Source organism: Leptopilina heterotoma, unplaced genomic scaffold (genome assembly GCF_015476425.1).
Source record: "Leptopilina heterotoma isolate Lh14 unplaced genomic scaffold, ASM1547642v1 Lhet_224, whole genome shotgun sequence".
Lineage (NCBI taxonomy): Eukaryota > Metazoa > Arthropoda > Insecta > Hymenoptera > Figitidae > Leptopilina > Leptopilina heterotoma.
In genome coordinates this window covers 361,027-388,795 of record NW_025110942.1, presented here as the reverse complement: position 1 = coordinate 388,795, position 27,769 = coordinate 361,027, and the positions used below count along the sequence as shown (strand labels likewise).

Genomic DNA, 27,769 nt, shown 5'->3' with positions numbered 1-27,769 from the left:
ATATAGAAAATAGAGAATGTACTTGAGGAACCGAATGTTCGATGCATTAAAAAAAAGGGGCCCCAAGGTGGCCACCATTCAAAAATTTACTGAAAAATTAAAAAAATAGTTGCAAAAATCAATTTTAGGTAATTTTATTTGAAACATTTTGTTTTTGGCTTATAATCACAGAATCAATAGTTGAAAACTCTAAAAGCCACTCTAAAATACTTTTGGTACGTTTTTTGTCTCAATTTAATATCATTAAAAAAAACTGTTGTTTGTTGTTGTTGTTTCTTTAGAAAAACTGTGAAAGAGAATAAAATCGTTTTACTTCATTATGTAACTTGTTGATTAGGTGACGTTTTGTAAGCCAAATCTGTGCAAAGTGCCATTTTTGGCGAAAAAAAATTCAAAGCCAAAAATCTTTACGAAGACCACGCTAAATTTAAAAATAATGTATTAATGTATTATTTATTTGGTGATACAGAATAGGAAAAACATAGTTAAGGTTTTTGGAAAAACACAGAATTTAAATTTTTTTTCAAAAAAACGGTCCAAAACTATATCAAAAAGTGCCATTTTTTTCAAAATTCGAAGCTAAAAAAATTTATGAAGACCACGCTGAATTTTAAAATAATGTATTAGTGAATTGTTTATTTAGTGATATAGAAAAGGACAAAAAAATAGTAACGATTCTCGGAAATGCTCACAATTTTTATCTTTTTCCTAAAAAGAGTCTAAATCTGTGCAAAGTGCCATTATTTTCAAACTTCAAAGCCAAAAAAAAATTCATGAAGACCACGCTAGGTTTCAAAATAATGTATTAATGAATTGTTCAATTAGTGGTGCAGAATAGAAAGAAAATAGTTTGATTCATCGGAAATGCCCACAATTTTCATCTTTATCCAAAAAAAATGTCAAAAAGTGTGGAAAGTGCCATTTTTGTAAAATTTCAATATACCTAAGAACTCTATGAAGACAGTGGTCTAAATTTCAAAATAATGTATTAATGAATTGTTTATTTAGTGATATAAAGAATAGAAAGCAAATATTTTCTTAATGTATTTTTTTTTTTTTTGCAAAATACAATTCAAAAGTATGCAAAGTGCCATTTTTGTTAAACTTTAAAATCAAAAAGTTGTAGGAATACCAGCGGCTAAATTAAAAAAAAAAATAGTAAATTGTTTATTTAGTGATAACACAATAGAAAGAAAATAGTTTGATATAACGGACCAGCCCCGAATTTTTAATTTTTTTTCCAAAAAATGGTCCAAATCAGTATAGATATTTAAAATCATTTAATTGAGCAAATTTTTATTTAAATAATTGAAATTTTAACAAGAATTTTATTAAAATTGTTTTTAAATAATTGAAATTTCAAAGAATACTATAATTTTTTAAAGAGAATTGAAATATTGACGAAAATTTCTTAGAATTTTTGAAAATAATTGAAATTTTGACAATAATTTTATTAAAATTGTTTTTAAATAATTGAAATTTCAAAGAATTTTATAATTTATAAAGAAAATTGAAATTTTGCGGAAAATTTCTTAAAATTTTTGAAAATAATTGAAATTTTGAAGAATCGTATAATTTATAAAGAGAATTGAAATTTTGACAAAAATTTCTTATAATTTTTGAAAATAATTGACGAAGAATTTTATAATTTATAAAAATAATTGTAATTTTCGTAGAATTTTATAATTCATAAAGAGAATTGAAATTTCGACGAAAATTTCTTAAAATTTTTGAAAATAATTGACGAAGAATTTTATAATTTATAAAGAGAAGTGAAATTTTGACGAAAATTTCTTAAAATTTTTGAATATAATTGACAAGAATTATATTAAATTTTTTGAAAATAATTGAAATTTTGACGAAAATTTCTTTAAATATTTGAAAATAATTGACAAAAAATTTTATAATTTATAAAATAAATTGAAATTTTGACAAGAATTTTATGAAAATTGTTTTTAAATGATTGAAATTTCAAAGAATTTCATAATTTATAAAGAGAATTGAAATATTGACGAAAATGTCTTAAAATTTTTGAAAATAATTGAAATTTTAAAGAATCTTATAATTTATAAAGAGAATTGAAATTTTGACGAAAATATCTTAAGATTTTTGAAAATAATTGAAATTCTAAAGAATCTTATAATTTATAAAGAGAATTGAAATTTTGACGAAAAATTTTATAATTTATAAAAAGAATTGAAATTTTGACAAGAATTTTATTAAAATTGTTTTTAAATCGTTGAAATTTCAAAGAATTTCATAATTTATAAAGAGGATTGAAATATTGACGAAAATGTCTTAGAATTTTTGAAAATAATTGAAATTTTGACAAGAATTCTATTACATTTTTTGAAAATAATGGACATTTTGAAGAATCTTATAATTCATAAAGAGAATTTAAATTTCAACGAAAATTTCTTAAAATTTTTGAAAATAATTGACGAAGAATTTTATAATTTATAAAAATAATTGAAATTTTCGAAGAATTTTATAATTCATAAAGAGAATTGAAATTTCTACGAAAATTTTTTAAAATTTTTGAAAATAATTGACGAAAAATTTTTTAATTTATCAAAATAATTGAAATTTTCGAAGAATTTTATAATTCATAAAGAAAATGAAATTTTGACCAAAATTTCTCAAAATTTTTGAAAATAATTGACGAAGAATTTTATAATTTATAAAGACCCAGGTGCGAATTTTGGTCGGCCGCCAGAGTTGGCAGGTCGGGCCCAGGTCGGCCCATCTATGGCTGCCAATAGGTCGGCAGCCAAAGTCGGGCCGACTTTGGTTACTGTTTCCACCCAAGTTTGGGCCGACTATGGGTGCCAAAGTTTAGAGAACCTAATTTTAGTTGGTCGGGCCGACTCTGGCCTGAGTCGGGCCGACGGTCGGTAAAACTATGGCAGCCAGAGTGCAAAAAACCTAATTTCACTTGGTCGGGCCGACTCTGGCCTGAGTCGGGCCGACGGTCGGTAAAACTATGGCAGCCAGAGTGCAAAAAACCTAATTTCACTTGGTCGGGCCGACTCTGGCCTGAGTCGGGCCGACGGTCGGTAAAACTATGGCAGCCAGAGTGCAAAAAACCTAATTTCACTTGGTCGGGCCGACTTTGGCCTGAGTCGGGCCGATGGTCGGTAAAACTATGGCAGCCAGAGTTTAGAGAACCTAATTTTAGTTGGTCGGGCCGACTTTGGCCTGAGTCGGGCCGATGGTCGGTAAAACTATGGCAACCAGAGTTTAGAGAACCTAATTTTAGTTGGTCGGGCCGACTTTGGCCTGAGTCGGGCCGACGGTCGGTAAAACTATGGCAGCCAGAGTTTAAAAAACCTAATTTCAATTGGTCGGGCCGACTCTGGCCTGAGTCGGGCCGATGGTCGGTAAAACTATGGCAGCCAGAGTTTAGAGAACCTAATTTTAGTTGGTCGGGCCGACTCTGGCCTGAGTCGGGCCGACGGTCGGTAAAACTATGGCAGCCAGAGTTTAAAAAACCTAATTTCAATTGGTCGGGCCGACTCTGGCCTGAGTCGGGCCGACGGTCGGTAAAACTATGGCAGCCAGAGTGCAAAAAACCTAATTTCAATTGGTCGGGCCGACTCTGGCCTGAGTCGGGCCGACGGTCGGTAAAACTATGGCAGCCAGAGTGCAAAAAACCTAATTTCACTTGGTCGGGCCGACTCTGGCCTGAGTCGGGCCGACGGTCGGTAAAACTATGGCAGCCAGAGTTTAGAGAACCTAATTTTAGTTGGTCGGGCCGACTCTGGCCTGAGTCGGGCCGATGGTGGGTTAAACTATGGCAGCCAGAGTTTAAAAAACCTAATTTCAATTGGTCGGGCCGACTCTGGCCTGAGTCGGGCCGACGGTCGGTAAAACTATGGCAGCCAGAGTGCAAAAAACCTAATTTCACTTGGTCGGGCCGACTTTGGCCAGAGTCGGGCCGATGGTCAGTTTGAAGTTGCAGCTTATAAAATCATTTTTGTTCTTAGGCTTTCATGTAAGCGTAGCGTAATGGTTAGCGTGTTAGACTTCGGTGCGTTAGGTTGCGAGTTCGATTCCTGCGAGCGTTAGAAATTTTAATTTGTATTTATGTGTAAGATTGCGTTTAGTGTTAAGATGTATACAATAAACAAATAAATAATGAATAATAATAATTAATAATAATAATAAATAATTAATAATTTTTTGCAATCGGTCGGCCGACTTTTGGCTGCCAAGGTCGGCACGACCAAGGTTGCCAAAGTGAATCCGACCTTCTTTCTCATGGTCGGCAAAGCTTTGGCACCCCTGGTCGGCCCGACTTTGGCAACCATAGTCGGCACGACCATGTCAGCCACTGGACGGCGGGTGTTACAATTCGCTAGTTCGGCCGACCTTTGGCTGCCAAGGTCGGCACGACCATGGTTGCCAAAGTCAAGCCGACATTCTTTCACATGGTTGGCAAAACTTTGGCACCCCTGGTCGGTCCGACTTTGGCAGCCATAGTCGGCCCGACCATGTCAGCCACTGGACGGCGGGTGTTACAATTCGCTAGTTCGGCCGACCTTTGGTTGCCAAGGTCGGCACGACTATCCACTTGGTCGGCGCGACCATGGCCCGACCAACTTTTCGCACCTGGGGAGAAGTGAAATTTTGACGAAAATTTCTTCAAATATTTGAAAATAATTGACGAAGAATTTTATAATTTATAAAAATAATTAAAATTTTCGAAGAATTTTATAATTCTTAAAGAGAATTGAAATTTCAACGAAAATTTCTTAAAATTTTTGAAAATAATTGACGAAGAATTTTATAATTTATAAAGAGAAGTGAAATTTTGACGAAAATTTCTTTAAATATTTGAAAATAATTGACGAAGAATTTTATAATTTATAAAAATAATTAAAATTTTCGAAGAATTTTATAATTCTTAAAGAGAATTGAAATTTCAACGAAAATTTCTTAAAATTTTTGAAAATAATTGACGAAGAATTTTATAATTTATAACGAGAAGTGAAATTTTAACGAAAATTTCTTAGAATTTTTAAATATAATTGAAATTTTGACAAAAATTATATTAAATTTTTTGAAAATAATTGAAATTTTGACGAAAATTTCTTAAAATTTTTGAAAATAATTGACGAAGAATTTTATAATTTATAAAGTTTTTGAAATTTTCGAAGAATTTTATAATTCATAAAGAAATTGAAATTTTGACGAAAATTTTTTAAAATTTTTGAAAATAATTCACGAAGAATTTTATAATTTATAAAGAGAAGTGAAATTTTGACGAAAATTGCTTAAAATTTTTTGAATATAATAGAAATTTTGACAAGAATTATATTAAATTTTTTGAAAATAATTGAAATTTTGACGAAAATTTCTTTAAATATTTGAAAATAATTGACGAAAAATTTTATAATTTATAAAAAAAAATTGAAATTTTGACGAAAATTTCTTAAAATTTTTAAAAATAATTGAAATTTTGACAAGATTTATATTAAATTTTTTTTGAAAATAATTGAATATAATTGAATTTCTTGTTTATTATTGATTAGAGAAAGGTGAAAAACCCAATTTTTAAATTCGCCATCTTGAAACCGCCATTTTGAATTTTTAAATTCTCGCCGAAAATTCGAATTCAGCGACTTGGTGTTAAAATGACACTTCTCTTTTTTCTATTTTACGCCAGATATAAAGAAAAAAAGAGTGTATAATTGTAAAAAATTCCCACTAATTATTCTACCCACGATATATATTCTTTTTCCAACAAGTGACATTTCACAAACTCCAGGAAATAAGAAAAGCGGAGTATTGTTAGACACACGTAATTATTACTTACGTAATTTAAGGGGCGTTATTTCCTTACAAAGTTTGAGTGTTGTGGTATTTTAAAGCGCAAGAGAGGACTTCCTGAGTGGGATGAATGGTGGTGCGAACGCACCCTTAGGGTGCCGAGTAGGTGCCGAGAAGCCAAAGAGGAAAACTAGGCTGTGAGGGAATGTGAGGGAGAGTGTAAGTTGAGAAATGAGATGAAAGTGTGGGTGTGTTGAGGCATCAATCGATAACTTCTTCTTCTTCTTCTTCCCTTATATATACATATATATATATATATATATATAGAGAGAGGGAAAACGATACTTGCTGAGTTTGCCCTCCATGGATGCATGCTTCAAAAAATTGAAGTGGATTTTTTAAATATCCATTTGACCCACTTGCAAATAATTTCGTTACGAGAACCCAAGACTTTCCTCATTACTGTAGATGACTTTTTAAAAAGTCGATCTTCAAAACCAATTTCAATCGACTAAAACGAATTTTTCTTTTTTTTTCAATTCTTCCTCAATTTTGCGTTTCATTTCTTTCACTTCCCTTCTTTTTCTACCGCCCCCCCCTCTCTCTTTCTCTCTCTAATCTTCCCTTTATTTGATTCTTGTCTTTGTTTTTTCTTTTCTTCCAATTTCTTCCTTTCGGTTTCATTTTTCTTTTTCGGCGTTTCAATTTTTTTTTCCTCCTCTCGAAAAAAATCAAATCAAACTTTCTTTTGGAATTAATTTTATCGGACATTGCAAAAAAATATTCAATTTTTTTTAATAAAATGTAAACTTTTTTAATTTCTTATTAAAAATAATCTCTTTTTATTCGTTTATAAATTATAAGGTAATAAATAAAAAATACGTGTCTCAAAATTAATTTTATTTGTCATAAAAATTTAATTTTGTTTTTCCCTGACTTTACCCTGATTTCCAGAGAAAATTTTGACTTTTTCCCTGACGCTAAAGAATATTATCTGATTCACTCTAAAAATGATTAGATACTGAAAAAAATGTATTTATTTTCATCATTTTCAATTCAATTATTATTTTCTAGAATTTAAAACTAAAATTCTTCTTTAAATCAATTATTTTTAATAATTTTTTGAAAAAATTCTTCTTGAAAGTTTTCCAATCAATTTGTTTACAATTCAATTTTAAGTGAAATTTCGATTATTAGGAAATTCTTCAATTAATAATATACATTAGATAATAAAAACTTGAAATAATTTTAAAAAATTGTCGATTAAGCTTTTTTTGAAGAAAATTAGTTTCAAAGAATTTTTTATCGAAAGTATGAAAAATTCAGATTTTCAAAGATTTTAATTTGAAACCTTTTAGAAAATTGAATTATTAAAAATTATTATTAAATTAAATTATTAAATTATTTATTTATTAAATTATTATTAATTATTATTAATTATTATTATTATTAAAAATTGTAATTATTAGTAAATTCTCGAAAATTCAATTATTATTATAAAACTTTAACTAAAATTAAATTTTTAAATAATTGAATTCTCTCGACGAATTTTAATAAAATTTTTAAGAATAATTTTTCATTTTTCAAGGAATTCGATTAAAATTTAATTAAAAATAATTGAAATTTTGCGATGATAATTACGAAAATAATTAAATTCTAAAATGAATTTTATTAAATTCCTGAAAATAATTAAATTCCTATGAAATTTTTATTAATTATTAAAAAAATTAAATGTTTGTTCGAATTTTATTAAAACATTTTTTTAAATAATTGAATTTTGGGAAAATATTATTAAAATAGTAGATATTGAAAAACATTGAATTATGAAAAATTTTATTTTTCAATTATTTTGAAAATAATTGAATTCTTATGATGAATATTATTATTTATAAAAATAATTGATTTTCGAAATGAATTTTATTAAAATTAATGAAAATAATTGAATTTTGTCAAAGAATTTCGCTATTCATTTATATAAAGATAATTGAAATGTTGACGATTTTTTGAAAATAATTGAATTTCTACGAAGAATTTTATTAATTTTGAAAATAATTGGATTCCTGTGATGAATATTGTTATTTATGAAAATAATTGAATTTTGCAGTTAATTTTATTAATTATGAAAATAATTGAATTATTGCGAAGAATATTATAAAAAAGTTTCAAATAATTGACTTTTTTTTGAAAAAGTTTTTGCAAATTGTATTTTTAATAATTGAATTCCAGTGATATTTTTATTTTCTGAAAAATAATTGAATATTCGTGTAGATTTTTATTAAAGTTTTTGTTTAATAATTGAATTTTTTTTGGAAAATTTTACTAAAATAGTAGAATATTGAAAATCATGGAATTAGGAAAAATTTTTGAAATAATTTTATTGAATTATTTTTTTTTTTAATTCTTATAATGAATATTATTATTTATGAAAATAATTGAATTTAGCAAAGAATTTTATTAAAATTTATGAAAATAATTTAATTTCGTCGAAGAATTTTGCTATTCATTTATAAAAATAATTGAAAATGTCGTCAATTTTTTTTAGATTTTTTGAAAATAATTGGATTTCGACGAAGAATTTTTTTAATTTTGAAAATAACTGAATTCTTGTGTAGATTATTGTTATTTATTAAAATAATTGAATTTGCCAATGAATTTTATTCAAATTCATAAAAATAATTGAATTTTGTCGAAGAATTTGCTATTTATTTATAAAGATAATTGAAATGTTGACAATTTCTTGTTTAGATTTTTTGAAAATAATTGGATTTCTACAAAAATTTTTGTTAATTTTGAAAATAATTGAATTTCTACGAAGAATTTTATTAATTTTAAAAATAATTGAATTATTGTGATGAGTATTTTTATTTATGCGAAAATAATTGAATTCTGCAATGAATTTTATAAAAATTCCTAAATTTAAACCCTGTTTATAATTAAAAATATTTCCAATTCTTTTTTTTTTCGTTGATGGAATCGAATAAAGTTGAATAAAATTTCCTATGTGGAAAAATTAATATCATCCGATTAAAAGTAATCCGACTTTTTTCAAATTGAAGGAACGCGGCACATATACAATGTCATTTTATGTAAAAAGTGAGGCAGGAGACACTTAAGAGGGAAAAAGTAGAAACAGTGAGTTTCGGTTTAGCTCTGATGCGTTGATTTAAGCTTGAAGCTTAAAAGATTCATGATTTCACTACAAGTAGAGAGCACTTCAATGAATTTCTCTCTTTCTCTCTCTCTCTCTTACTCTCTTTTTTTTCGAGATCTCATAAAGAGCATAGGTGGTAAAGTACAATCAGTCCTTTGATACAAAAGTGGAGCATACAATTTCAAAAGAAAGAAGAACAATGTTTAAAGAAGGCCATTTTTGGAAATAATGAGATCTTTTCCATGCCTCATTTTTAGCAAACAAAAGATTTGTTCTTACCTATTATTATTTAATATTTTTCTAATATTTTTTTGAAATCAATTGTACCAGAAGAATTTTTTTTTCTTTTTTCTGCAAAATAGACGCGTTTGCTTCATTGACATCGTTAAATTTCGGTAAAAAAAAATCCTGATTCAAATCCTAATTGAAATGCTGATTCGAATCCTAATTGAAATCCTGATTTAAATAATAAGAGTCCTGAAAAAATTTAATTATATGAATAACTAAATTTTTTTCCACATTCATTGTTCATAACTGAAATTGACTTCATTTGTTATTTTTTTTCCAACACAGAATGTGTGAATATTCCGTTATTATTTCATGAAGTTCAACATTCATTGTAGCCGCAAAGCATACAAGATTTGATGTATGACATTGTGTCACGATGAAATCACTATTATTGATCGGTCAATAACAACATTCATTGAAGCGCATGTTAAAGGGACTAGGCTTGCAGGAATTAACTTCGTTATCCGTTCGACAGAAACTCTCTCTGTCTCTCTCTCTCTCTCTCTCTATTTTCAGCAACTTGAATCTGCAGCTTACGCATTCTGAATATACTGCATACATGTATCAACTATACCTGTATAATACAAGAGGGGGGAGAGTGATTTCTGCACCTATATATACAATACGGAATATTACTCATATAGACCCACAATCAGAAGCAGACCTACATTTTTTCTAAAAATATCTTTAATACGGTCATTTTCTTCGTTTCAATCGTCAATATATGCAAAATTAATAATCATAAAACCGTGAATGACGGAATAGAGATTATATTCTGTTTTTAGGTGCTTATTTTAAGTTGGCGTCACGCGAGAAATCAAAAACTAATTTTCGAAATTAATTAAACGATATTTATTATTTTGGGGTTCAAAATTAAATTATTTATATGTGAATGTCCTCTAAAAAAATTTAAAAAATTAAACTAACGTTAGGTTAACATTAATCGCAATTATTTCCAAAATTTTCAAATAAGTTAAAATTATATTTAAAAGTTAATTTTTAAAAATTGTAATGTTATTCAAAAATAAATTTTCAAAGATTTGTCTACTAGTTACCCTAAAAAGGAATTTTTTATAGAAAAATATAAAGTGAGAGAATAATGCTAAAAATATTCTATATAGTTCATAATTTTAGGAAAATAGGCTTTCTTCACTGTCTCTTGTGAAAAATGGATATTAAAGATTACTATCTTGATATTGCCGGTCAATATATCTAAGAAGGTGAACTATACGTCAGACGTCGTGGGTATTTAACTTCACTATCTAAACTTATTAGATAAGATATATTAATCTTCTGACATATTAATCAAAATGTCTGATATTTGAAAGAGTCGTAACATAACCTAGTTTGTAAAACACTTGTCATAATAATAAAAATTGAATGAAAATGTTATTTTTGGTAAAAAAATTAAGACAAATTAAAATATTGAAATATTAAAGTATTATAATCTTAAAATATTAAAATCTATTTAATTTTTGGTTTTAAAAAATTATATTTTAAAGTACCAGTTTTAACTTTATATTAAAATATTAAAATAAATTAAAATAAAATGTAAGTACTGAAGAAAGGTATCTAATATGCAAAAAATTTTAGGTTATGTTTGAACTATTCAATAGCAAGTAAAATATTTAATAAAAACTAATTTTAGTAAAAAAAAAGTTAAATAAAAAAAAAGTTAATTTAGTTAAAAAAGAAATTTTGAATTAAATTTTTTCAGTTTGACAATTAGTGAAGTTATATTTACAGTTTTTGTGTATATATAAAATTGTGTGTACAAAAACATTTAATATAGATATAATAATAAAATTCATGACTAGTAAAAAAATAATTAACTATCTACAAAAAAAAAATAGGTGGAAAATTTAGAATAGAGATTCAATGGAATTCCCCGGAATGATTAATGACAAGAAGGGATGAGTGTCATTCTAACCTCAATATTATTGACTTCTCACAAAAGCAACAGATTCCCATAAACACACAAGACAAGAATTTTATCAAAGAAACGATAAAATACAATTGTCCCAATAGAAATTATCTTTTAAATTCAATACCATTTTTCCCATAAATAAATAACAATTCCGGCAAAAATTTGTATTATTAAATTGTCAAAATAAAAATACAAACACAATTTTTATAACAAATTCCCGGCATTTAATTTTAAAAATAAAAAAAATAGTGTCACGAGTGGAAAATTTTGTGTTTCTTTTGAAATGAAAATTGAGATAAATGTCTAAGTTTTTGTAGAAAAAAAAAGGTAAATCGTGTATACTTTAAGTGTGACACCCACCTTGCCAAGGGACCACTCCTCTTCGCACGTTGACCCAGAATTTTCTCCACCACTGTCACATTTCCGCTTCGGGCTGCATCCAGCAGCTCCTGATCTTTGCCCATCGCCCATTTACACACAATACACAACACGAATTTCACCTGTACAACTTCCTTTTTTTCAATTTTACTACGAATTACTCCAATTTCATTGATCGTGCGGCGCCATCTTAATCTCTACTGCGCCACCATCTGCCGGTAATTTTGCCTACTAGATTTTCACACTCAAATACCAGTAAAGTCGTCGACGCACTCGGAGCCTTGGGATTTAGCAAAAAATTTATAAAAAGCAACATTATGGGTTGATAAATTTTTTTTATCACTCAAATTTACACACTGAATTATAATATAATTATTTTAATTCGAAAATTTTAAAAAAATGTTTTATTTATATGTTTCTTTCCTATACTGAAACAATTATTTCGACAAATGTTTTTTTTACATTATTTGTAAAAAAATAGTACTCATGGTTTATCAGTTTAAATTGTAAGTATTTCAAAATATTTGATTTATTATTATTTAACGGGAAAAAATTTAAACGAAATAAATTAAAAAATACTTTATTTTTTTAAATCTTTCTATGTAGAATGCTTTTTTCAATATTTTTTTATTTTTCTGTTATTTATAATTAATAATTTTTATTTCTTTTTCGCTTTTTTATGTTTAATTTTTCTCTTTTTTTTTCTTTTTTTAATTTTTATTTATTTTTCTGTTTGCTATTATTAACTTTTATTTATTTTTCGACTTTTCCATATGTATTTACTAATTTTTACTTAATATCAAATATTAATTTTTTTATTTAATTTTCATTACTTAATTTATTTTATTAATTTAGTTTAATTATTTAATTCTTTAATAATTTTCTTCCTTTCTAATTTTTTGTTATTTTTTATTATTTTCTATTAATATTTTTTAATTACTTTTTTGCTTTTAATTCATATTTAAATTTCTACCTTTTTTATTACTAAGTTTTATTTATTTTATACTTTTCCATAATAATTAATTTTTATTTAATTTCTAATATTAATTTTTATTTTATAAAATTCTTTTTAACTACCGTTTGTTAACTAAAATAAATTTTATTATTAACCTTATTATACTAAAATTAACATTAACGTATTAACATTATTAATAATATTGATAAATAAATATTAAAATAAATATTAATATTAAATGTTAATTAAAATTTTTACTAAAATAACAAAAATTAATAATTTAAGTGTTTATTTACATGTTTCTTTCTTATAGTGAAACAATTATTTCGATAAATGATTTTTTTTTATAATTTGTAAAAGAATTACTACTTATCATACATAGCTTATCAGTTTAAATATTAAATATTACAAAATATTTTATTTATTATTTTTCAACGGGAAAAAGTCGAAGGGAAATAAATTCAATAAAAAAAATTAAATTAATATTTTTTTAATGTATAGAATAATTTATCCAATTTTTTTTTTATTTTTGTATTGTTTTCAATTAATAATTTATATTTATTTTTCTACATTTTTTATTACTCCATTTTATTTATTTTCCTACTTATTTAAATTCTTTAATACTTTTCTTCTTTTTCAATTTTTTTGTTATTTTCTATTAATGTTTTAAAATTATTGTTCTCTTTTTTTGTTTTTAATTAATATTTATTTTTCTATTACTAACTTTTATTTATTTTTCGACTTTTTCATAATTATTAATTTTTATTTAATTTCTAATATTAATTTTATAAAATTCCTATTAACTAAAATAAATTTCAACATTATTCTATTAAAATTAACATTAGGCAAAATAAAAACACAAATTTTATAAAAATATATATAAAATATATTTTTAGTAGTTAAAAAAAAATTTGAGTTTTTATAAATTTTTTTCATAAACTTTCTTGTACACGTGTATTATTTGATATTTTATTTTATAGCTTATTTACTGATTTTTTTTATATTGGATTTTTTTATGGGAAAGTAAGGCACGTTTGAATTTTAGTGACAGCCCTGAAAGAGTGGCGCGAACGGTCGATTATACAACTTATCTATAAACATATAGATATATACAGCAGCGGGTATACTCATACTATAATAAAGTTGAAATTCGTGATTCATGTGGTTAATAAAATTTAAAAAAAAATTTTTATATAGTTTCTAAAAAAACCAAGTACAAATTTTATTTTATTTTCTAAAGGAAAATAAAATGCAACAATAATGAAAGTACATGGAAAGCAATTTTGAAATTTTTTAATTAAAATTAAAAATTTTTAAAAATTTTAATTTTAATTTAATTTAATTAATTTTTTTTTTTTAATTTTAATTTTTTTTTTAAATAATTATTTAAAAAAAAAAATAAAAATAATTAAAATTTTTAATAATTCAAATATATTGTTTATGTTTTTAAATGTATGTCTCTAATAATAAACCTTAATGTGAAAAATATTGCTTTAAAAAACTTTTCATTATAATTGCCATTCATTTTTTTCCATTTTTCTATTATATTATTTATATTATTTTATTTATTATTATTTTATTTTATTGTTATTATAAATTTTTATAAATATTTTAAAATTACATTTTATCATTTATTCAGTTAATTTAGTTAATATTTTATATATGTTATACGTTTATTTTAAACTTTTACAACTAAAATTTAAAAAAAATAAAAAGTAACATTGTTGTCCGAATATGTCGTTTTTTATTAATAATATAAATTTATTATTATTAATATATATACATATATATATATTAATAATTATATTTTTAGTTTTACATTTTCATATTTTATTATATGAAATTATTACTTATTTAAAAAATTTTTTTTTTAAATTAAAAATTTCATCATAAAATTATTTCAAAAATTTGCAAAATAAAAAAATGAAAAATAAAGACAAAATAAAAATGAAGTATATTATTTTGTAAATTTGTTAAAAATATTTTTTTCGAAACTATAGATAAAAATTTTTGTTATAACATTAAAATGGAAAATATTTTGGGGTATTTTGTTCTTTAGTATAACATGAAGAAATATTATTTGCACGACTTTTTCTCTCGATTAAAAAAAAATTCATAAAAATTATCACAAAAAAATGTATAAAAATATTTTACCGTTCTACCAGATTCACTTATGTACAAAATTTAAATTTAGCTGAAAACTTAGCAAAACTGAATTAAAAAAAAAATTGTGAAAAATATTTTTGTGTAAAATTTGTAATAAAATTAATTAATAAAAATATAATAATGAAGATTCAAATTTTTGTATTATTTTTAATCTTAAGCTTGATAAATAATTATCAATTTGTTTCTGCCGTCCACAATGGTGAAATAATTGACAGTGTTTCTGACTCCGTTGAAAATGGTAGAGGTGATACTTTTTTATATTATATTATAAATTTATAATTATTTTATAAGGAAAACGTTTTGAATTACAAAAATTTAAATTTTATTCCATAAAGGAAAATATTTAAAAATATCTTTTAATTATAATTTATATTTATTTTGATCATCTTAAAATTAGAGTAAGAATTTACACTTATCACTTATTTGATTATAATTTTATACTTGAATTTAGTATACTTATGTGTCATTATAAAAAAATCATTTATAAAATTTTATTTTTAAAAAGTTATTAAAATTTGTAACTATAAAAATGTTTAAATTGAAACTTATTTATCATTTTTGAATTATTATACATAACAATATTGTCTATTTGTTTCTGCCATTAAGAGGGCAGCAATCCATCATCTGAACAATTAGATTCAGAAGTCATTAGAGGTAAATTGTTTATATTTTCTAATTTTATACAATAATAAATTATAAATTGAGTAATCAGCTTTTAAATTTGACACCGTAAAAGAAAATAAATAAATTAAAGATTTAATCAAATTGTTTTTATTTTTTTATAAAAATCATGATTTTTAACAGTTTCGATTATTATTATTAATTTTATGTTTAATAAATAATAACTATCAATTTATTTTTGCAATGCTCGATCATAACTATATAGATGATGTACGAGACACATCAATAGTAGATGACGATGAAGATAATGGTAAGTTTTCTGTTTTATAATTTTATAGAGTATATTATAAATAATAATAGAGTATTTTTTTTTTTTTTTTTTTTTTTTTTTAATAATAATAATAATTGTTTATTTATTTCCAGGCTTGTACGATTTTAACCAACTATTATTGAATTTAGGCCACAATTCAGAAGAAGACGCTCAACGTAAGTTCTGCATTATGCAGTTTTATGCAGTACGTAGAATAAAAAAAAATAAATAAAATACCAGTACAACGTATAAATAAATGTAGTGAATTGAAATTAAATTAAAATTCAAAATATTAACATTGTATAAAATAATAATAATATTATTATTAATAATATGTATTTATAAAGTAATAAAAATATTTTAGGCATCTGTATCGGAGAATCACATAAGAAACGTTCGGCACCTTTTATTAATCATTATTTTTATTGTAAAGACTCTCCTAGTAGATTGATGTCACTACGAGAAGCAAAGAGTAAGTTAAAATCTTATTTCATGAAAGGTATGACAATAATAAATTTTTTTTATTAATAAATATACAATTGTGTATTATTAAATTTTAGGAACTTGTGTCAAACAAAAAAGTAATGGTCTATTTTACTGCAGGAAAAATACGAGTACTTAAAAAATAATTTAATCAAGACAATTGTCAAATTTACTTTTAAATTTTACAATAAACATTACAATCAACGCATTCTTTCAAGATTAAATGACATTTCTACCTTTATTATTGTATTTTCCAGTTTATGAAATAAATCCATATGGTAGATGAAAAATTCGACTTTATTTCAATCTTTATTTTTTCTTGTTAAAAATTTATAAAAAGTTATGAAAATTCATTAAAATAAAAAAAAAATAAAACATTTCTTACAGAAGAACAAAAAAATTACATTTCTTTCACAGTAAACTGATTTTTAACTTTTTTCCATATACACAAGGAATATTTTTTAAAATGATTCATTATTAAAAAAAAAAAAAAAAAAAAAAAAAAAAAAAAATTAAGAATTGATTGAATTAATCTCTTTTGGTGTTAATTTAGTTTAATAATTTTCAAAAACATTATAATTTTCTATACGTATTTAAATATTTTGAATAATTTTGAAAAATTTTTTCGAAAAATTAATTATTTAAAAAAAAAGTTTACTTGCGAAATTCGCCAAAAATCAAATGTTTTCCATTCAATTGGTTACAAAATTTTGATTATTTGAATGTTTTGTTTAATTAAATAATATATATTATTAAAAAATTCAAATAATTTCAAAAAATAATTTTGAACTAAAATTTTTCATTCAACTTGTATAAGTTCTCTGGAATTTTTAAATAAAGTTAATTAAAATTCAAATTTTCAAAAATTTTGAATTGAAAACCTTTTAAAATTTTATTCTAATATTTCTGCAATTAAATATTTTCTACAACTCTTCCAACATTAAAATAGTTTCTAAAATTTTTAATTACAGTTATACTTAGAATTTAAATATTTAAAAATTTTAAATTAAAAACCTTTTAAAATTCTAATATTTCTATACAATTATATTCTAAAACTCTTTTCTAATATTTCTGTACAATTATTTTCTAAAACTCTTTTCTAATATACAATTATTTTCTAGAATTTAGAAAAATGTTTGTAAATTTAAAAAAAAAATTTTTTTAAGAAAAGTACTTTTTAATTTCATTCATTTCTAAAAAGTCTGTTTTCAAAAACAAAAATAAGGGTTAAAATTATTTTATAAAATCAAAGTTGATAAAGAAATAAGTCGATATAAAGTTTAGTAAATTTTTTATTTATTCCTAAGGACAAAATTTACATAAATTTAAGAGAGTAAAACAAGAAAATAGAAATGTACAGTTTATAGTGTTTTGTTATAAAAAAAAACATGTTGAAATAGTCACTGTACTAAGCTCTAGTACCTTCTTGGTCCAGTAGCTTTTCTCCTGTAATTTAAAATTTATTAAACGCATATTATCGTATACACAATGTTGAATTTTTCCATCTATATCTTTTATTTTATATTTACTGTATATCATTATTTTTTTTTTTTTTTTTTTTTTTTTTTTTAAAGTGTCTACACTCTTAATGTAGTGGTTTGTATTAATTAAACAGCACATTTTATTTTATATAATTTAAAAATTTTAAAAATATAAAATTTAGTTAAAATATATGATCAAATTAGGAAAATTTAAGAATAAATAGTTTAAAATTTGAAGATCTGTGTGGAACAAACAAAAATAATAGTAATTTTCATTTACCACAAAGAATTTAAATATCCAGGTGGATGTTTTCTGCAGTAGAATCTATTATCACTACCTTTCTTGATACAATCTTCTAAAATTTTTGAAAAATATAAAATTATTTATATTTTTTTCAATTTATTTACTATTGTTATAATATTTTTTACATTCAAATTTTAACTTACTTTTTGCTTTATTCCATAAAAAATATTTATGCATGGGGTAAAGGCATTTATAAATATAGTACTCAAAAGGATAGAGATTTAAAATATTACTTTTTTTTATCTTCTTTTTGATGCAGTTAACTAAAATATTTCATTTATTTTAGAAATTATGATTATTATTCTGTTATTCATATTTTGTTAAATTATGTTATGATTATTATTCTTAAAATTTTTTTTTAAAAATTTTTATAAAAATAGAAAATAAAAAGCTTACCTTCAGCTTCTCTTATAGTTTCGAAACCTTCTTCATAATTTATTAAAAGCTCTTCATCTTCCATTGCAGAAACAGATTGATAATTATTATTTATCAAACATAAGACGAAAAAAATTAGAAAAATTGAAAGTTTCATGTTGAATATTTTTTGTAATTAACTTTATAAAAATTACAAGAAAAATTCCTTAAATTTCGTGTTTTTGTAGTGACAGGAATTTGAAGAGTGATTCCTTTGAGTAGAATGACTAAATGCTTTTAAAAAATTTGCGATAATTTATATATCCCTTTTTTATCAAAAAAAAAAAAAAAAAAAAAAAATCGTGCAAATAATATTTTTTTGTACAGGAATGATAAGAAATGATTAAATTTTCAAGCTTAACAAATTATTTCTTACAAAATGTCGAAAAAAAATATTTTCCGTAATTTTTTAAAGAAAATTAGAAAAAATGTTTATTTTTAAAATTTTTGTAATGTTCATAATAAAATTTTTTTTAATTTTTATAATGAATTTTCTAATAATTATAATATATATATTTTAAATGTTATGGAATTTACAAGCGCAGTTTTAAAAAAAAATATTTTCAAAAATTAAAAAAAAATATTTTCAAAAATTTTTAAAAAAGCATATTTTTATAAATTTTTTTAAAAAGACAAAATATTATACTATATTAACAATTTTTTTTTTAAATTCGAAAAATGAAAAATTTTAATTAAAACAATGTGGTTTTGTGAAATATTTGTAACCAAATTATCTACATTTTGTGATATTTTTAAATATTTTAATAAAAAGAATATTTAATTGCAATTAAAATAATTTTTTCTGTAATATAAGTTTTTTTTTAAAAAAAGAATAGCTATAAATGTGAAAAACATAATGGATTGACATTCTTTGTTTAAAGTCGTGATGCAAAAAGAAACCGTAAAGTATAGATAAAAAGAATTTTATAATTGTTACAATGAAAAAATGCGAAATTTTTAATATTTGAAAAGCAAATGGACTATAAATATAAAAGTATCACCGAATTAATATTGAACGAAGGTCACAGGTGTTGTTTCCAGAAAGAAGTGAAAAATTAAAAAGAATTAGAAATTTGTAATTCTTTTAAATTCCTTTTCTGCCAATTCGGAAATTCTTCAATATTATAAATATATATTAGAAAATAAAAACTCTGCAATTAGTTTTATTATTTAGGAAAATAACTGAATCCCAATAAAAAATTTTTTTATATATAAAAATAATTAAATTATTGCGAAGAAATTTATAAAAAAAAAAAGATTCAATTATATAATTGAATTTCTGTGAAATTTTTATTATTTATGAAAATAATTAAATGTTTTACCAAGAATTTTATTAAAATTTACGAAAATAAATGAATTTCGAAGAAGAATTTTATTATTTATAAAGATAATTTAATTTTTAAAAATTTTCGAACATAATTGAATTTCCACGAAAAATACTTTTGAAAATAATTGAATTTCTGCAATCATTTGTAACTTCTCCAAAATTCAATTTTTTTGTGTTTCTAACTAAAATTCTTCTATAAATCCATTATTTTTAATAATTAATTAAATGCATAATTAAAAAATATATACAATTTCAGAAGAATTTGAATTATTAAAATTGTTAAAAAGTCTAAGTTTATTATAATTTCTAATTAAATTCATTAAAAATGAAAATTTTAGAATTTTCTTATGAATTCTAAAAATTTGATTTTTTTCCATTATTTTTAATAAAAATTCCTAATTTCACACTGAATTTCCTAATTTTCTTTCTTCGAATTAAGGTCATTTTCAAAAAGTTTCTTTTTCTAAAAAGGTAATTTTCAAAATTTTTTTTTTCTAAAAATATTCAATTTTTGTAATGACAATAAAATAGGTATATGATTAAAAAATGAAATTTACCATAATTGTTTAATTCTTAAAAAAAAATACTTGAGATTTCGTTAAAAAAAAAAATTATAATAACAACTAGAAATTGTGAAAATTTTTTAACAATATTTTAAATTTTCAAATCCATTTGTTTACAATATTCAATTTTATTTTACGAAATTTTAATTATTTGTAAATTCTTCAATTTAAAAAAAATATTAGAAAATAAAAACTTTCAATATAGTATTTAAAAAAAATAGAGAATATAATTTTTATATTATTTATATTATTTTATATTTTATTATTTTTATATTATTTTATATAACATAGAGAATCTAATTTAACAAAAAGGAGAATCTCAGAAATGTTTTATATTAAAGAAGAAGGAAAAAATAGTTTAAATAAAATTACTGATTTAGAAAATTTCGATTCTTCTTATAATAGACTTTTAAAATTTCTATAATAATTTTTGTAAAAATATTTTTTAAAATTATATATCAAAAAAATTAAGTATTAAAAATAAATTAATTAAAAAATTCTTTTTAAAATTTGATCAAAATTTAAATATTAAAAATGAAAATATTTTAGTATGTACGGTCATGGTCTTGCGTTCTATGCGTCTATTACGTTCCTTATATATATATTGTATGATTTTCGACTCAAACTGTTTCTAGTGTTACGTAACTTATATATAGTAAGATCAGTATGTATTGTGATCCGATGCAAAAATGTTGCCATACTGGTCATTATTGCAAAAATATTTGCAAAATATTAACAATTTTTTAAATTAACCAAAAAACATCTGGTTATAGTTATGACCAAAAAAAAAAAAAAAAAACAACTTTTAGGTTAATTTTTTTGCATTTGGATTTATTCACATGCATACCCGAATTTTAAGTTATGGCATATTTTATGGTATGTAATAATATTGGATTTTTTTTTTTTTTTTTTTTTTTTTTTAAAAAACTTAAAATTTAAATAATTATGTTAAAAATTAAAAATTAGAGTATATAAGTAATATTAAGAATTTGTATTTTTATAGATTTTTGAATAAAATTCTGATGAGGAGACCGGTACCGGTTTCGAAACGTAAATGTTGTATATACATTTCATGTCCTATACAAATGCCAATTTTAAACTACTATTAAATTAATTATATGGGACAAAACATCAAAACAAACTTTTAAAATATTTAAAAAAAATTCAATTAAACTTTTTCAAAAACATTAATTTCAAAATTCAATTATTTTTAAAACTTCATGCTATTTTGCATTTAATATTCAATTATTATCTAAAATTTTAATTGAAATTCATTTTTATGAAATGAAAATCAATTTTTATTAGAAAATTCTACTTGAATTAAATTAATTAAATACAAATAAAATGCAAATAAATAATTCATTGAATAATGGAATGTTTCTTAAAACTCAATTCCCATAAAAAATTGTTATCAACAAATTTTCAAATAATTGAATGAAATTTTTGTGAAATTTTTATTATTTTAAGAAAATAATTGAATGTTTTTGTAGAATTTTATTAAATTTTTTTTTTAAATAATTGGATTCTTTTGGAAAATTTTATGAAAATAGTAGGTATTGAAATTTGAAAATCATTGAATTGAGGAAATTTTTTTTTTGAAAATAATTGAATTTTCTGGAAAATATTATTAAAATAGTAGATATTGAAAATATCATTGAATTGAGAAACTTTTTTGATAATATAATTGAAATTTTGCTAAAAATTTTATAAAAATATTTTTTACATTTTACGAGAATTCAATTATTTAAAGAACAAAGTAAATAATTTCTTGAATAATTGAATGTTTTTTAAAATTTAATTCTCATACAGAATTTTATCAACAAATTTTTCAATAATTGAATTCCTTCGATGAATTTTAATAAAATTTTCAAGAATTGAGATTTGGCAATGAGTTTTATTATTTATAAAAATATTTGAATTCCTAAAAAGAATTTTTTGAAAATAATTGAATTTTTGTAAAAGAATTCATTATTTATTAAAATAATTGAATTATTGCAAAGAAATTTATAAAAAAATTTGTAAATATAATTGAATTTCTGGGAAATTTTTATTATTTTAGAAAATAATTGAATGTTCGTGTAGAATTTTAACAAAAATATTTTTTTAAATAATTGAATTCTATTGGAAAATTTTATTAAAATAGTAAATACTGAAAATCATATTGAATTGAGGAAAATTTTTGCTAATAATTTGAAATTTTGCCAAGAATTCTTTTAAAATTTTTGCAAATAATTGAATTTCCGTGAGGAATTTTATTATTTACAAAGATAATTGAAATTTTGACGAGTTTTTAAAAATTTTTCAACACAATTGAACTTTTGCGAAGAATTTTACTTTTAAAAATAATCGAATTACTGCAATTATTTGTAATTTCTCCAAAAATTTTCCAAATTATATCGTACAATTTAGAAACTTTTTATTCTTTTTGAATTAAATTACGGATTTTACGGACCTTTTTTTTTTTTTTTAAAGTCGGACTTTTATGGACTTTGAGCAAAGTTACGGATTTTTATGGCATTTACGGACCTAGTTCGAGCTCTTGTTAATTTAAACGAATTGAAAATTTAGAAAAATATTAAAACGGAATTGATTGGAATTCACTTTTAAGAAATCTTAGCCTCAAAAAAGAATTAAAAAAAAATTGGACACAAACGGAATTCAAAAGAATTGATAATTATCAATTCAAAAGAATTAATAATTATCAATTCTTTTGAATTCCGTTTGTGTCCAATTTTATACAGAAAAGGTTAAATTATAATTTAAACTTTTCTGCATAAAGTTAAAAATTTTCAATTCTTCTCAATTCCCCGCACTTCTTATATACTGGGTATGCAGGTATTTTTAACTCTGCGGTACAAAGGTGATATAATAGACTCTTTGTGCAAAACTGAGAAAAAGTCCAAACCGAACATGATTCCTTGCGAACCCTCGCGATTAGCATTTTTTTTTCTCTCCAATTTCATTTATTATGAAACATCAGGTAAATAAGCACAAGGCAGTAAACACACACATACACAGGGAGAGAGAGTGAGAGAGAAAAAAATGTTCTCTCCCTTGCAGTGAATCGAGACTGTGTTGCAAATTATAGGAAAATAATGAAAGACAGCTTAGAGCGCGTATTGGGGATGAGAGTCCGTGGACCCCGAAGTTAGGTTCGAGGTTCGAGTTTGGCGAAGGGATGTAGAACAGTAGTCAGTTTGCCCCTTATCCTCTTTCCCCGCAGGTTCTATCAATGTTGTCCACTCATGTGGAAAGTTCGGCTGCCGAATCCCCCCTTTATGTATATAAAAGCGGCGGGCATTTGTGCCTCCCGCCTTTCTCACCAACCGCCCGCACATACACACACACAAACACAGAATCTTCTCTCTAACCATAGCTAGCAAGATTCACATTTACCTAATTGTGTCCCCATATTTATTTAGTGCAGAACCTATTTAGATTACACGCTCACTACATGCGTAACTGCACATCCCCAGTGTGTATCCTAAACTGGGCTATCTGCACGATCTGCTCTTGAGTTCTGGTTCATTCCATTTTGTACCCCTGAGAATAACAATTTATACGTTAACTGAACAGTGGCTTTCAAAATTTATCGTTTTCTGCAATGTGAATTATATTTTTTTTTTGCCACTTTTGTCGAATTATTTTTTTAAAATTGTTCCCACATTATTTCATTCTAAAATGGAAAAAATGGTCACTTCTGGTGCCGAAGATTTTAGCCGCAAAGTAAAGAAGCTCTGTGCCATAATTTGAAACGTTGACCAACAACTATAAAACACCATTGCTTAATGTAGGCACCATTCAACAATTCACTAAAAAATTTTAAAAACTAGTTGCAAAAATCAATTTAAGAAAAAAAAATAAATAAATAAAAAAAAAATATTTAAAATAAAAAAAAAATATTGTTAACTATTTATCCTATTTCATGCATTAAACATGAAATAAACATTTGCAAAAATCAATTTAAGAAAAAAAAATAAATAAATAAAAAAAAAAAAATATTTAAAATTAAAAAAAAATATTGTTAACTATTTATCCTATTTCATGCATTAAACATGAAATAAACATTTGCAAAAATCAATTTAAGAAAAAAAAATAAATAAATAAAAAAAAAATATTGTTAACTATTTATCCTATTTCATGCATTAAACACTAAATTATTTTATTATTCATCATAAAATTTTCCAAATCGATAAAATTTACATTTCTCATAATATATTTTGTTAATAAAAAACTATAGATTTACAATTAAATTTCATAAATAATAAAATTCATCGTAGGATTTCAATTATTTTTAATACAATTTTAATGGAATTCCCCGAACAATGTAATTATTCTTAAAATTTTTATTAAAATTCATCAAAAAAATTAAATTATTTTAAAAAGCCTTCCTATAATTTATTTATTAGAATCTAATTATTATTGTCAGTTCATTATTTATTAAATTTTTTGGAAAGAATTAAATTATTTTAAAAAATTTTAATGACATTTTTTTAACACTTCAATTTTTTACAAAATAATTTTAATAAAATTCTTTGTAGAAATTTCATTAATTTCTATAATTTATCATAATTCAATTATATTCAATATCTACTATTTCAATAAAATTTCACAAAAGAATTCAATTATTTAAAAATAAATATTATTAAAAAATTCATCTCAAGAATTCAAATATTTTCCAAAGTATAATGAGATATAATATATAATATATAATATAAGTATAATTACTACAATGTAATACCCTTTAATAGTTTTCTAACCGTGGGTTTGCTAATTTTGCAAATAAAAAAAAAAAAAAAAAAAAAAAAAAAAAAAAAAAAAAAAAAAAAATTCTTTGCAGAAATTCAATTATGGTGAAAAGTTTAAGAAAATTATCGTCAAAATATCAATTATCTTTATAAATATTAAAAATTTTCTCCAAAATTCAATTATTTTCAAAAATTTTAATAACATTCTTTTTAACAAATTTAATTTTTTTTTCAAAAATTCTCCTCCATTCAATGATTTTCAATATCTACTATTTTAATAAAATTTTTCAAAAGAAATGAATTATTTAAATAAATTTTTGATAAAATTCTAAGCAAACCTTTTATTATTTTTATAAATAACAAATATTTCACAGCAATTCAATTATTATTTACAAATTTTTTATAAATTTCTTCACAATAATTCCATTATTTTCAAAAATATTCAATTTATTTTTACATAGATTTAATTATTTTTATAAATATGTAATACAATTTTTTACAGGGATTCAATTATTATTTTCATAAATAATTAAACTTATTGCAGAATTTCAATTATTTTTTATACAATTTTAATCGAATTCCTCCAAAAATGTAATTATTCTTAAAATTTTATTAAAATTCGTCAAAAGAATTCAATTATTTATTTTTGTATTAAAAATAATTAGGCATTTAAAAAGAAATATTAAAAAATTCGTCTCAAGAATTCAATTATTTTCAAAATGTAATAAAATTCTTCGCAAAAATTTAATTATGGTGAAAAGTTTAAGAAAATTATCGTCAAAATTTCAATTATCTTTATAAATATTAAAAATTTTCTCCAAAATTCAATTATTTTTAAAAGTATAGTAAAATTCTTCGCAAAAATTCAATTGTGTTGAAAATTTTTTAAAAACTCGTCAAAATTTCAATTATCTTTGTAAATAATAAAATTCTTCACGGAAATTCAATTATTTGCAAAAATTTTAAAAGAATTCTTGGCAAAATTTCAATGTTATTAGCAAAAATTTTCCTCAATTCAATATGATTTTCAGTATTTACTATTTTATAATAAAATTTTTCAATAGAATTCAATTATTTAAAAACAATTTTTTTTTAAATTCTTCACGAACATTCAATTATTTTCTAAAATAATAAAAATTTTCCAGAAATTCAATCATATTTACAAATTTTCTATAAATTTCTTTGCAATAATCCAATTATTTTCATAAATAATGAATTTCTTACAAGAATTCAATTATTTTCAAAAATAATAAAATTCTTTTTAGGAATTCAATTATTTTCATAAATAATAAAACTCATTGCCGAATTTCAATTGTTGAAAATTTTATTAAAATTCATCGAAGGAATTCCAATTATTGAAAAATTTGTTGATAAAATTCTGTACGAGAATTAAATTTTAAAAAACATTCAATTATTCAATAAATTATTTACTTTTTCCTTTAAATAATTGAATTCTCGGAAAATGTAAAAAATATTTTAATAAAATTTTTAACAACATTTCAATTATATTATTCAAAAAAGTTTCTCAATTCAATGTTTTTTTCAATATATCTACTATTTTAATAATATTTTCCAGAAAATTCGATTATTTAAAAAAAATTCTACACGAACATTCAATTATTTTCAAAAATAATTGAAAAATTTTCCAGAAATTCAATTATATTTACAAATTTTTTATAAATTTTGTTTGCAATAATTGAATTATTTTCATAAATTATTTTTTTTACAAGAATTCAATTATTTTCAAAAATAATAAAATTCTTTTTAGGAATTCAATTATTTTCTTTAGAACAAATCGTCGCAAAATTTCAATTATTATTAATTTAATTTTAATCGAATTCCTCGAATAATGTAATTATTATTCTTAAAAATTTTATTAAAATTCATCGAAAGAATTCAATTAGTTACAAAATTGTTGATAACATTCTTTATGAGAATTTAATTTTAAGAAACATTCAAATATTGAAAAAATCGAGGAAAAAAATTTTTTTTTCTATATATTTAAATAATTGAATTCTAGAAGTATATATTCTAATAAAAATAGATTTAAAAAATGAATTTTTGTTAAATTTTTAGATAATTGAATATTAGAAGCTAAGCATGAATTTTTAGTAATAATTAAATTTTGAATAGGTAATTATTAAAATATTTGAAGATCTGAATTTTTCATACGTTTAACTATAACAATTCTGTAGAGTTTATTTTTTCGAAAAAGTTTAATGGAATTTTTTGAAATTATTTCTAGTTAAATTAAATTCAAAAACTTATAGAAAAATTGATTGCGGCCCAAAACGAATGTATATATTTCCTGTGGGTTGCTTTTAAATAAATTAAATTTAAAAACATATTGTGTCGTCTTTTTTTTTTTATTTGATGTATTCTTATACTTACTTTTCAATACCGCCATATTGGATCCGCCATTTTGAATTTTGCAAATTCGACTTTATATTCGTAATCAGCGACCTAATAAAATTTATTGTTATAGATTAAGCAATATAGTAATTACCAGAAATCTCTATTTACAATTTAAAATAAATATTCAAATAAAATAGATTCTGTAAAGTATTTTGGATGAAATTTAAAATTCTCGTTAGGAATATAAATATAAAATACATAAAATATATAAAATATATAAAATATATAAAATATGAAATTAAGAAACACTATATGTAAAATGAAATAACATTTATTGAATTGAGACAGTGACACCTAACAGTTGCTCTATCAGCTACTTTACTTACAATCTTAGAGGTAATCACAGCAACAATATTATCTCATTATTCACAACACTTACATACAGATTACTGCCGCATTTAATATATTAGTCTCATGTTAATAATTCATTTATAATCGTACACGGTATTGTAATGTATTGTATTTT

The 27,769-nt window shown here is 22.4% G+C and overlaps 1 protein-coding gene and 1 long non-coding RNA gene across 3 annotated transcripts; one reads left to right on the top strand and one right to left on the bottom strand.

The window, feature by feature from the left end:
- The first annotated feature begins 14,692 nt into the window (after nucleotides 1-14,692).
- On the top strand, nucleotides 14,693-16,341 carry LOC122502261. 2 transcript variants are annotated; one of them, XM_043612213.1, is made up of 6 exons: nucleotides 14,693-14,875; nucleotides 15,244-15,291; nucleotides 15,524-15,568; nucleotides 15,682-15,744; nucleotides 15,933-16,040; nucleotides 16,129-16,341. In XM_043612213.1, the coding sequence occupies exons 1-6, from the start codon at nucleotides 14,758-14,760 to the stop codon at nucleotides 16,188-16,190; spliced, it is 444 nt and encodes a 147-aa protein (XP_043468148.1). In that variant the 5' UTR covers nucleotides 14,693-14,757; the 3' UTR covers nucleotides 16,191-16,341. The 2 variants fall into 2 exon arrangements, with proteins under 2 accessions (XP_043468148.1, XP_043468147.1); XM_043612212.1 differs by having other exon boundaries at nucleotides 14,693-14,881.
- Nucleotides 16,342-17,325: 984 nt separating this feature from the next.
- LOC122502267 lies at nucleotides 17,326-18,037 on the bottom strand. Its single transcript, XR_006301624.1, has 3 exons — nucleotides 17,980-18,037; nucleotides 17,813-17,888; nucleotides 17,326-17,497 (listed from the first exon to the last, which is right to left on the bottom strand). It is a non-coding gene; the product is annotated as an uncharacterized LOC122502267 (long non-coding RNA).
- Between the last annotated feature and the right edge of the window lie 9,732 nt (nucleotides 18,038-27,769).

Bases quoted from the DNA above. Each gene is read 5' to 3' on its own strand.
- LOC122502261 (XM_043612212.1), top strand. From the start codon at position 14,758: ATGAAGATTCAAATTTTTGTATTATTTTTAATCTTAAGCTTGATAAAT. The intron at 14,882-15,243 runs GTGATACTTTTT...TCTGCCATTAAG, and splicing joins CTCCGTTGAAAATGGTAGAG to AGGGCAGCAATCCATCATCT. The intron at 15,745-15,932 runs GTAAGTTCTGCA...AAAATATTTTAG, and splicing joins TTCAGAAGAAGACGCTCAAC to GCATCTGTATCGGAGAATCA.